The 13,134-nt window shown below is 38.2% G+C and overlaps 1 protein-coding gene across 1 annotated transcript; it reads left to right on the top strand.

Annotated features, from left to right (window-relative positions):
- The first annotated feature begins 8,440 nt into the window (after positions 1-8,440).
- On the top strand, positions 8,441-11,530 carry has1 (hyaluronan synthase 1). Its single transcript, XM_067449666.1, has 4 exons — positions 8,441-9,437; positions 9,548-9,773; positions 10,535-10,667; positions 10,806-11,530. The coding sequence occupies exons 1-4, from the start codon at positions 8,760-8,762 to the stop codon at positions 11,479-11,481; spliced, it is 1,713 nt and encodes a 570-aa protein (XP_067305767.1). The 5' UTR covers positions 8,441-8,759; the 3' UTR covers positions 11,482-11,530.
- The last annotated feature ends 1,604 nt before the right edge of the window (positions 11,531-13,134 follow it).

The raw sequence follows: 13,134 nt of genomic DNA on the forward strand, positions 1-13,134 counted from the left end.
AATCATGCCCTTGAAATTGGTATAACTGGTGTGGTAATTTTGTGTAGAGGAGAGTCTGGCCTGACACTGCCCTGAGAGACTCTGAAGCTGACTCTACCGATGAAACTGCAAACTATTGTTCAGTAAAATGCTCTCCGATGACTGAACATCCTGACTCCTGGTCTATGGGTCAAAACTGTCAACCCCTAACAGCAGAGTGGGGATTTAACAGGTTTAGAGATTATGCAAATTCTATTTCAGATGGTGACCTGTAAAGCAGGATGGTGCACGGAGATTCCAGAGTGGTGATGATGATGGGAATCAGAAAATGGCAAATAGAAGACACAAGAGAGATCTGGATAAACAGGTAGGTTCTCAGGTGAGTCTGGATTAATAGGAAGGTATCTCTGGTGAGTATGGTGGTCAGCGTCTGTAGCTTAGATTAGTGAGGACAACCAGACCCTGAAGAGCAGGGAAAGGAGACAAATTTCAAAGGCTGCGTCCTCCGGAGGACACATCCTGTGTAGGATGCAGTATACGGAGTGTCCTCAATCAGAATTAAACGAGACGTCCTTCGCAAGACACACAGGCAGGAAGTATCACGTTGCTATGCCAACACGCTCAACCTCGTTGCACTCTCACGCCAGTTATATAAATGAAAATTATTTATAACTTGAAAATGACTATGAAATGTTTCTTGTCTTGACAGCAATGTACTGTTCTTAACGTTTAAAAAAGCACTAAACAGTTGTAATCTATCTGTTGGAGGTAATAGAGCTTAAAAAACAAAAACAAGCTTAAACTACTTACATTTAAACACCACATCTCACTTTTTCATATAATATAAAAAAATGACAGTTGTTAAAGGCGGCGCAAAGAATTGTGGGTTATCTCCAGACGTGAAGGATTTCATTTGAAGGCAGCGGCTACGTCCGAAAACCTAGGAAGCTGACTCGTTGCCTCGCTGCCTTATCAGACAATGACTTGTAAGGCAGCTTTTTGTGCATGAAGACACCTCACGAAACTAATTTCGGACAAACTTCTAAGGCAGTGTAACAGTTTAATGAGCTACAGCTAAATAGAGAGAGCTTTGGTGAGAACTAAACACATATTTAATTACTACAGTACACTCTAAAAAATGCTGGGTTAAAAACAACCCGAGTTCGGTTGAAAATGCACTAACCCAACAATTGGGTTGATTTTACCCAATGGTTGAGTTGGTTTAACCCAGCGGTTGGGTTAAATGTTGCTTAAGACAACCCAATGGCTGGGTTAAAACAACTCAGCCATTGGGTTAAAACAACCCAATTATTGGGTTAGTGCATTTTCAACCCAACTTGGGTTGTTTTTAACCCAGCATTTTTTAGAGTGTAGTGATTTCTCGCTAGAAATGACATCAGAAGTGTAATATGTTGGTAAAAATCGTACATTTACACACAAACTGACCTGCAAACGCAACTTCTGGACACCATCTTTTTTCCCCATCTCAACTGTCACTGAATGGAAAGCAAGGGATTGTGGGATATCGAAGGCAGCGAAGGACACATGTACGCTGCCTTCAAAAATCGATCAGATGAAGGTATCTCAGGTGACAGGAAGTGAAGCTAACATTAGATTCGGACGCAGCTTGATGCCTTCCTGCCTTTAAATGTGTCCTCCGACAGCAGCATTTTACAGGTTTCGGACGCAGCCAGCCTATACATGTGTCCTTCACTGCCTGTGATATCCCACAATCCTGTGCTTTCCATTCAGTGACAGTTGAGCTGGGGGAAAAAGACGTCACCAGAAGTTGCGTTTGCAGCTCAGTTTGTGTGTAAATGTACATTTTTTACCAACATATTACACTTCTGATGTCATTTCTAGCGAGAAATCACTACTGTAGTAACTGTGTTTAGTTCTCACCAAAGCTCTCTTTATTTAGCTGTAGCCCATTAAACTGTTACACTGCCTTAGAAGTCTGTCCGAAATTAGTTTCGTGAGGTGTCTTCATGCACAAAAAGCTGCCTGCAGAGTCATTGTCTGATGAGGCAGCGAGGCAATGAGTCAGCTGCCTAGGTTTTCGAACGCAGCCCTCATGCACACTCCTAATTCCTGTGAAAGAAGGACGCATTCGAAGGTCGCATTTGGAGTGTCCTACACACTTTTTTGAAATGAGATGGCCTTATGACGTACGCAGCCTTCGAATGCGACCTCTGGAGGACGCAGCCTTCTGAAATGAGACACAGCTAAAGGGTGTTGATGAGGGTGATGAGAAACAGGTGCAGGTGATTTGGAAGTGCATGCAGGTGAGAGTCAAGGAGGATCCTGGGAAGTGTAGTGTAGAAGTGACAGGTGACAGAGTGAGCTGGGGACTGTGACAGTACTCTCCCCTCTCTGGAGGCACGTCCTTGCACCATAACTGGGGTGGGAGAGGATGGGCACCCTGGAGGCTGACAAGGGCGTGACCAGGTGGAACAGGGCAGCTCAGGAGACCATGGCGGCGCAAGCAGCTCAGGGAGCCATGGCGGCTCAGGAGCATAGACCACTCTCCCACCCCAGTTATGGTGTGAGGAAGTGCCTCCAGGTTACATAAAAACATCTCCTAAAGTGCAATTGTAGGTTACCACTTTTTATAGTGTATTCAGATATTATCATTATCCATCGGATTTATGTTAATATTTCACCCTGATATATTGCATAGCAATAGCACAATGTTGTAGTTTCATCATCTCAAACCTTACATATACATGCATTCAACATCCTGAATATTAACTCAAGGCAAGTTTATTTATATAGCACATTTCATACCCAGTGGCAATTCAAAGTGTTTTACATAGAAATGAATCAAAATCAGAGGTGGACAGTAACTAGGTACATTTACTTGAGTACTGTACTTAAGTGCACCTTTTGAGTGTCTGTACTTTACCTAGAAAGTAAATAATACTCAATAATACTGAGTATTATTTTTTTCTGGAAACTTATGACTTTAACTTCACTACATTTCTATCAAGGCTTTGAAAGTCAGTGGATGAATTTTTTCTTCTTTAAAAGGTGTTTGGGTTTTTGCTGAAAGCCTTTCAGGAATCACTCTTGTAGGGTCTCGTGAAGTTCAATGATTTTCCAGCAATTTTTGAACACATCAGTTTATAGCAAAATGGAAGAAGACGGATTTCAAAATGTTGATTTTTTTCGAGTATTCACATAAACAAAGTTGATTATATCTTAAGTGAAGATAAACAGTTGGGAGAATATCAGATGTGTATCAGTGTATTGGATCTGTGCATTCGGCCCTAAAGTGACAGTGCTTTGTAAAGTTTAGTGAGTGAAGTGAGTTTAAGTTAGTCGTATGCTAGTTTGTCGGATTGAGCATCACTGACTGGCCATGATGACATAATGTGCATTATACAACATTAATAAAATAATGCGTTGACATTAAAAAGGAAATTTACTTTTGATACTTAAGTACTTTTAAAAACAAATACTTCCGTACTTTTACTTAAGTAATAATCTGTTTTTACAACTTTCACTTCAATATTTGACCAGTAGTTCTGTTACTTTTACTCAAGTAATGAAGTTGTGTACTTTGTCCACCTGTGATTAAAATGGTGATAACATATGCATAAGAAATAAAAATACTATGTGTAAAAATTTTAAATAAAAACAAGGATAAATAAAACAATTGTAAAGAGAATTTTAAAAAATGGTGATAAATAGATCCCTATCTACCTGATTCTCTTAATTCGGGTACCTCTATCTGAGATGGAAGAGATGGAGCATCTTCACAATGTCTCCTGGTCCTTACAAGTCAGTCCAAAACTTGCCTTTGCCCCGCAGGACCTCCCCTTTCCTGAGTCTTCTTCACACTGTCTGCTACCACAAGCAGAATGAAGCAAAGCACTCTGCTCTCCTTTTCCAGTCTATTCCAGTCAGATAGCCCAAACCAAAAATAATAATCAACAGATGCATAAGAAATAGAAATATACATTTGTTAAGAGTACTAAAAAGAATAAAATGATGATATATAGATAAAATAACAATAACCAAAGATAAGAACAAAGGTAAACTAAAACAGTTAAAATAATAAACTAAAATAATAAAAAGATTATGCATCGATAAGATAAGGTTAAATCAGTCGGATGTAAAGTGGCATAGTGCTGATCCAGTAAATGCACAGCTAAACAGATGTGTTTTGAGTCTGGAATGTGGCTACTGTTGGAGCACATCTGATCTGTTCAGGAAGCTGGTTTCCAACTGCGACTGCATAATAGCTAAAAGCAGACTGTCCTTGCTTTGAATGAACTCTTGGTCCTTCTAACTGACTTGATCCTGCTGATCTGAGTGATTTGTTGGGTTTCAGCATATCTGCAATGTATTGAGGTCCTAGGTTATTGAGTGATTTATAAACAAGTAATATTACTTTAAAATCGATCCTAAATGTAACTGGAAGCCATTATAAAACCCGGAGGACTGGAGTGGTATGGTGTTATTTTCTGGTTCTGCTCAGAATCCTGGCAGCAGTTTTTGTATGAGCTGCAGCTCTCTAATGATCTTTTTAGGAAGGCTGGTGTCCATTACAATAGTCCACCCTGCTGGTGATGAAGTTCCCAAAGTCTTGCCTGCAACAAGGCACTTAATTCTTGTAATATTTTTCAGATGATAGTATGCTGATTTAGTTATTGCTTTGACATGACTACTGAAACTCAGGTCTGACTCCAAGATTCCTGACTTGTTATTAGACCTTAAGGCTCAAGATATGTGTTCACAGTGAGAATCTCATCTTTGTTTCCAAATGTATTGATTTCAGTTTTGTCTTTGTTTAACTGAAGATAGTTTTGGCACATCCAGTCGTTAACTTCATCAATGCATTTGCACAGGGAGTCAATGGGGCTATAGTCATTAGTTGATAGTGCTAAGTAGATCTGGGTGTCGTCAGCATAGCTGTGGTAAGCAATTTTGTTCTTTTTCATTCATGCATTTCATGCATGTCATGGATGTTCACTCAGACTTATGGTCCCCTATACTCACATAATAACCTCTACCTTCTAAGTATGACCTGAACCATTTGATGACCATCCCAGAAAGCCCGGCCCAGTTTTCCAGCCTGTCAAGAAGAATGTTGTGGTCAACAGTGTCTATAATGCAGCACTGAGGTCGAGTAGTATCAATATTTAAGCATATATCATTTATAATCTTTATGTGCTGTGATGCGGTTGGAAACCAGATTGAATATGATCAAAGTATCCATTTGAACTTGCCTATGAAGGGGAGATTTGAGATTGGTCTGTAGTTGCTCAATATGGGGCTGTCTAGATTTTTCTCTTTTTTTTTTTTAGAAGAGACTTAACTGCAGTTTTATGGGAGTCCCACAAAGAAATGAGGAGTTTACCACTTCTAGGAGATCTGCTTCTAAACAATTAAACACATTTTTTAAAAAGAAAAGAAAATGGGAAGTTTCTAAATAAAGGGGGGAGGGGGGGACACTTCTAGGTAAAACTCAACATTTTATCATTTATCATTAACAATCAATTTCCTTTTCTTAGAACATGTCACATAGTTTTCACAACCGTATTGCTACTTCCTCATACAGTTAAAGTCAGCTTTAAATACAATTATTAACACATCTATTTATACTTAAAGGGGGGGTGAAATGCTGTTTCATGCATACTGATCTTTTTACACTGTTAAAGACTTGGAATCCCATACTAAACATAGACAAAGTTTCAAAAGTTAAGGTGGACGTTTGATGGGAGTATTTCTTTGTCAAAAATACTACTTCCGGTTAGTCATAAGTTTCGGCAAGTTTTTTGAGATCATGCGTCCCCTTTGACGTTAATGGGGGCGGAATTTCCTTGTATGGGCCTTACGGACAATTCTACCGGAAGCGCGTGAGAGAGAGAGAGAGAGAGGGAGAGAGCGAAAGTAACAGGCTACGCCCATCAAAGCGCTGGCTTGTAGGATGCTGGACAGGTGATGTGCACATAACAATGTCACCAAAAAAGTGCGTTTTTGGTTGCCAGACCAAGACAGTCCTGCACAGATTCCCCAAAAACCCCACGTTAAGGCAACAGTGGATGTAATTTGCTTTTCCGGATCAGCAACTGAGTTGCGCGAATGTTTATATCTGTTCGCTGCATTTCGGTGCCGACTGTTTCATAAACAAGGCCCAGCTCGACGCCGGATTTTCCGATCGCCTAATGCTGAAGGATGGAGCAGTCCCAACGTTAGAACCGCAGGCGGTGAGTGAGACTGCTTGTAAAGAGCAGTTGTACAAGACTGCTTCAAATGTCTGTGTTTTTGCCTATGCTCGTAGCCCAAACATGATCACGTATAGTTAATTGATCAATGGAGCATGCGATGTGTAGTGCGTGTACATTTGTTTAGCTGGCCACTATATGTGTAACTTTATGTTTGTGTATTGTAAAAGCACTCCAAACAACAATACACAAAGAGTGGGGAAATATGTTGAACTAAATAAGCACGCTTCTTCATTCAAATGCGCTACTATTCCGTGTCTTTCTATGTAAACACTAACTTAACCTGTCTACACAAACCACGCGTAAACACACAAACACACGCACGTGCACAACTGCACTTCCCACATGTACACCTTCAAAGACAAAAATACGACGATATAATTCAAGTATAAATATGTAAATAACACAAGCCGCTAAGCATATTATATAGTTAGTGTATAACTTGTACCACATAGAGACGTCCTGCTCTAGTCGTTTTTGCTGCTGCTCCTGTTCAACTGCAGCCTCTGGGTCTGATTCCGGATCATAGATGTATGGCTGTATCTGATTAAAAGCCATATTTTTATTTTGAATAAAGTTTTTTTTCCCGCTGTTAGGGATGACACAGCTTTACGACGCACTCGACTCAACACAATAGCAGCGCGATGCTGCACACGTCATTATTTAGCTCCGCTCACACGATACGCCCCCACCCGCTCGGCTTTTTTCGGAAAGACTCGGAACAGCGCATCTTTCTTATATAATTATAAAAAAAATAAAGACTTTTCGGAGATATGCAGGATGCAATGCTACTCTATAGGTACTCAAGATTGACATGACACTGACTGAAACTGAGTGTTTCACCCCCCCTTTAATAACCCCAGGACACAAGCACCAACATTGCAAAACATGGGAGTGACTTTTATTTCATATAACAACACTTGCAAGTTTATCAGCATGTTATGAAATAGATTTTACAATGTGTTGCCTATTCCAATTTCCCCAGCAAGTCAGCTAATAATCAGATTTCTTGCATTAATGTGACAGCAGCTAAACTTTTATACATACAGAGTAGTTTAAGTTTATTAAAATTATACTCAATATATTTATAAATCCAAGTAAAAACAATAGCAATAACCCCATGAAAATGAATCAACTTTGCAAATCAGACATTACAAAAATAAATTGATTAGAGAAGGATTCATCTTGAGATGGGTTTTGAGAGTAAAATAATCAAAATGTGTAGTTTGTTTTAAGCCAGGCAGTTTCACAAACCAAAATATGCTTTGTGGTGCTGCCCTCTGCTGGAATAACATGGTGATGTAAAAAACGGTATTGTTCTAAAACAAATATGAAGACCATTTGGAATGTTACGTTTTTTCATACCTAACCATCTAAAAAAACCCATCCCCGGAACTTCAAGCTCCAAATATTAGTCCAAATAAACATGCCCCAGAATGAACATCCCAAAAAGTAACAGCAGTAAATGAGTAGACCAGAGTAGGCCTTTAGTTATAATATTATTGAGGTATGTGGCAGAAATCATGTGTAAAAGTACTGGCTCGATGAAGTAAACCTTCGTTGTAAAATAAAACCTGTACTAGATTAGTACAAGAAATGAAATTGATCTCATTCTCAGGAGAACACAATGCTGTACCACAAGAGGGCCACATTCGGTTTTCTTAAATACAGGCCTATGGGAGTAGCTTATGGAAAGTAGTAGGAAAAGGGGTAGCTTATCTTTCTTTTTATCCCCTTGTTTCCTTGATAAGATACTGCAACAGCGAACAGTGACATCTCTGACTCAGCTCAGAAAGTATTTGTCAAAAAATAAAAAAATAAAAACAATATATATATATATTTTTTTTTAAATATATATATATGTGTGGGGGGGGGGCATGTTTTTGTGACATATGAGGACACAAATGTATATAATGACATGGGTATGACACAGGTATTACTAGTGTGTGTGTGTGTGTCTATATATATATCAAAAATAAAATAAAAAACAATATATATATATATATATATATATATATATATATATATATATATATATATATATATATATATATATATATATATATATATATATATATATATATATATATATATATATATATATATATAAAGGGGAAAGTGCAAAAATTTGCATGATACTCTAATTTCCAACAGTCTGTACATCTTGTTAACTGACTTTTCCCTAAGATGCATTAAACTTTACCAACAAATAAAATCCTTAATGACCACAAATTGATGACAATCATCCATCTTCTGGAAGTCTCACATACCCAACATTACGTTCAATGAGAGGAGTACCGAGTTGTGACGTCTCTTGCGTGTGAGTCATGGATGGAAGTCCTGTGTGAGCTAAGGCACATTTGTTGCTCATTACACATCTGCAGCAGGGGTGTTCCCTGAGCTCAGACCGAGCCTATAAGTTTTGAGGTCCTGAATGAACAGTTAGATCTGGAGAAGAGCAAGACAAGAAAGGGGTGAATAAACTTGGGCAAATTTATTTTTTCATACTTTTCTGTTTTTCACTAGTTCTGGCATTTTGATAATAAAATGGATCTCAAGCCTATATTCAAGCGTTTTGGTTATCTGTTCCGGGCCATTCTTACATTTCTTTTTGCCCTCCTGGTCCTTGTGGTGATGTTATGGGCGTACATTGATGGTGTCCACATAGTTACATCTCCATTTAACATCATCTCATTTGGTTTCTATGGACTGCTGCTAAGCTTCCACGTCCTAATACAGAGCCTTTTTGCTTTTGTGGAGCATCGGCGCATGCATGCAAGGCACAAACCTTGCTCTTACACAAAATCCATCGGCTTTACTATATCAGCCTATCAGGAGGACCCTGCTTATCTCCGTGAGTGCCTTCTCTCAGTACGGGCTCTCCAGTACCCATCCGAGCTGCTAAGCATTGTCATGGTGGTGGACGGAAACTCAGAAGATGACCGCTACATGATGGAGATGTTTCGTGAGGTCTTTGCAGACCAAGATCCTGGCTGTTATATATGGCAGAACAACTACCACTCTTGGAACCCCACCGGCCAAGTAAAAGATGCTAATGGTCCAGAAGGAAATGACGGGGTGTTCTTTGAAGACCCCCAGCGCTTGGAGGTTGAAGAACTCATTAGGACCAAGAAGTGTGTGTGCATCATGCAAAAATGGGGAGGAAAGAGGGAAGTGATGTATACAGCATTCAAGGCACTAGGGTCCTCTGTGGATTATATACAGGTTAGTGATATTTACAAGCACTTGTACTAAGTACAAACTGAGCATTGAATTTTAGTGTGACAAGAAATCACTCTGCTCCATTATTCTTCATATTCTACTTTTTTAATCAGGTATGTGACTCAGACACCAAATTAGACCCTCTGGCCACAGTGGAGCTCTGCAAGGTGCTGGAAAGTAACCAGAAGTACGGTGCCGTGGGAGGCGATGTGATGATCCTTAACCTTAAAGACTCCTATATCAGCTTCATGAGCAGCCTGCGCTACTGGATGGCGTTTAACATCGAGAGGTCCTGCCAGTCCTTCTTTGACTGTGTCTCCTGTATCAGCGGCCCCTTAGGTAATACATAACCTCCTAGACCAAAAGTTTATATAAATAAAAATAGACCCTATGTACTATGTATAAATGCATGTTCATGGTCTTATATTGAATGAGTCATCGCCGGTGCATCTTATTTCAAATAACAGCGTTTGTCTGCATAATCTTTAATCAAAATGTGTTTAGTCCAATAACTTGTGCTGCCCCTGAAACAGCATTCCTTTTCTGCGGATGTCACTACAGGCTATTGGATAATATTAAAAGCCAAATTGCTATTTAGGCATTGTTTTAGCATACTATAACATTCAGTTCCATTGTTGTATATCTTTCTTTTTCCCCCCAAACTAAATCATCTCAAGATGAATAAGTAAAATGTGTTACAAATGTGTTCTGTTCTGGTCTAATGCACACTCTTAAAAATAAAGGTTTTTTCCATCAATGATTCTATGAAGAAACTTTTCATTCCACAAAAGATTCTTCATAGTAGAAAGGGATCTTTATATTGTTCATATATTCTTCACACTAAGAAAAACTATTCACTGAAAGGTTCTTTGAGGATTTGCTCCTCTATGGCATCTGCGAAAACCACCTTTTGGAACCATTATTTTTGTGTGTAGCTTTAATAAAATGTTTTAAAATAAGTATTTAAACCCTTTTTGGTTCACTCAGAGAAGGCACTGAGAAACAGTGATTAAAATGTTATTGTAGGAGTTTGTTACTCTGATCTAAGTTTTAATATTTAGTTTGTAGGGATAACTGAGTTTTTATATATTTTGCATCAGGTCTTTATAGGAATGACCTGCTTCAACAGTTTCTGGAATCCTGGTACAACCAGAAGTTTCTCGGCACCCACTGTACTTTTGGGGATGACCGCCATCTCACCAATCGGATGCTAAGCATGGGCTATGCTACAAAGTAAGTAGTTATAGTATGATTTACCATTGATGATTTATGAGTAAAATCATGATCATTGTCCAATAACAAGCATCATTCCTGTCTAATACTTCTAAACTGTACTTCAGAATCATTTTTAACAGTGAGTTTCTGTTCAAGGTACACTGCTCGTTCTAAGTGCTACACCGAGACTCCCGCCCAGTTTCTGCGCTGGCTCAATCAGCAGACGCGTTGGACCAAATCATACTTTCGTGAATGGCTCTATAATGCTATGTGGTGGCACAAGCATAACCTGTGGATGACCTACGAATCCATTGTCTCAGGCATCTTTCCTTTTTTTGTCACTGCCACCATTATCAAGCTCTTCTGGACAGGCACTCTATGGGACATTTTGTGGGTTTTGTGCTGCATCCAGTTAATTGGTCTGGTAAAGGCAGCCTATGCTTGCATCCTACGACAAAATGCAGTGATGCTCTTCATGTCCTTATACTCTGCCCTCTACATGACCAGCCTGCTGCCTGCCAAATACTTTGCCATTATCACCATGAACAAAAGCAGCTGGGGGACATCGGGCCGTCGTAAGATGGTGGGGAACTACATTCCCCTGGCACCCCTTTCAGTGTGGGCAGCCATCTTGTTAGGAGGCTTGGGGTACACGATCTACAAGGAATGCAATGAAAACTGGACAACAGATAGAAAAAAAGAAGAGCTCAAGTTTTTGATATTTGGATCTGCAGCGTACGTGTGCTACTGGCTTGTAATGATCTGCCTCTATTGGATGTGGTTTCGGAGATTATTCCGAAAGCGCTCACAGAGTTACACTGTGAATGTATAGGACAACTATCTGGGCACATTTTTTTTATTTATATAAGAAAACTTGCACTTTTTTCATGCATTTTATTTATAGATTATTTTTAAACATGCAATTTATTTATGACTTGTTTTGTAAATATATTGCACATGATGTGATGTCCATTAATACAATGAAACTACCTGTCTTGTCTATGAAACACAATGATTATATTAAATGTGCAGAAAGCACTAGTATACAGTCAACAGTTGATGCTCTAAGGTTTTAAACAAATATACAGCGAACCTGAATAATACAGATGTTGTTATATACCTATATAACATGTAGTTATGTAGCTTATTGAAGTGATATTGATTAATTGTTGCGATAACCGAGGAAACACTAAGACATTCTGTTACACGTTATTTATAGAATGCAGATAAAGAGATACATAACTGACACAGTGAATATGTGCTGCTGTTGATATATTAACTTTTGTTCTTTTCAGAATGACTACTAACACAAATATGACAGAAATATTTCATGAGATACAATGTGTGCTGATTTACAATGCCTGTAATTCTTTCTGATGTACTGTGACAGGGCATTCTATTGTCTTTTAGCACTTGAAATGAGTATGTTGAGTCAGTATATTTATTGGCGGCAATATTTTGTAAGTCAAAAATATTTGTTATTTAAACAATACGTGAATAAATTATTTTTCAAGGTAAAACGTGCTGAACTTATTTCCTCTTTGTGACAAAACTATTCCACCATAATTATCAAATTAGAATTAGTACTGCTTTCAATCGATTCAGAAAGATTAAAAGGTTAGTTCATCCAAAAACGAAAATTCTGTCATTAATTACTCACCTCATGTCGGTCCTTTGTGAATCGCATCGGCTGCCATAGAATTTGAAAGCACTGCACTGTTTACAATGTAAACTGAGTAGGAGAATGACATAGGCTATAACAAAACTTGTAGAATAAAGTCATTATTTTTGTTTGTTTGTTGCACAGAAAAAGTATTCTCGACGCTTCATAAAATTAAGGTCTTAGTGGGTTTGGAACGACTTGAGCGCGAGGAATTAATGACAGAATTGTAATATTTGGGTGGGCTATCCCTTTAACTAATTAATCACATATTTTTTTCTGTGATTAATAGTATTTAAACTCCTACATTTTTTATATAATTTGTAATGTAAGAATTTTACAGTTAATCATCAAAAGAAACAACATAAAGACAGTATATTTTAAATACTTGTTTAATGGCATCTTTTTATGAATAATATGTACATTTTAAATGTGAAAAAGTATAATGGCCACAGATACTAATACTGCTACTTGCTAGCAATTTTAACAATTATTAGGCTTCAAAAATTAGGCTTTTAATTTACATGAACATAAAACAATCCTCACATATACCCATAATAAAAGTCATATTTACCTGTGCCCTAACAGGTCTAACAAATAGGATTCAGAATTTGAATGAAGTTATCAAACAGTCTGCACTGCATAAATTAGACTGGAATGAAAGATTAATATTATTAAAGCTAAAAGTTCTTTAGTCAAAAGCAGCGAGTGATTTTCTCTGTTACCTTTGTTCTTTTATTAACAGCACAGACAGCATTAGTGCGTGGCTGCTGTCACTTTACAATGTGGATCTCACACACGTCCCATTTTCTGACAACTCTTTAC

This window comes from Pseudorasbora parva, chromosome 7 (genome assembly GCF_024679245.1).
Source record: "Pseudorasbora parva isolate DD20220531a chromosome 7, ASM2467924v1, whole genome shotgun sequence".
Lineage (NCBI taxonomy): Eukaryota > Metazoa > Chordata > Actinopteri > Cypriniformes > Gobionidae > Pseudorasbora > Pseudorasbora parva.

What these genes read in the sequence shown, in the direction of transcription:
- has1 (XM_067449666.1), top strand. Translation starts at nt 8,760, where the DNA reads ATGGATCTCAAGCCTATATTCAAGCGTTTTGGTTATCTGTTCCGGGCC. An exon ending in CTGTATCAGCGGCCCCTTAG is followed by an intron (nt 9,774 to 10,534) that starts GTAATACATAAC and finishes ATTTTGCATCAG; the next exon opens with GTCTTTATAGGAATGACCTG. An exon ending in AGCATGGGCTATGCTACAAA is followed by an intron (nt 10,668 to 10,805) that starts GTAAGTAGTTAT and finishes TTTCTGTTCAAG; the next exon opens with GTACACTGCTCGTTCTAAGT.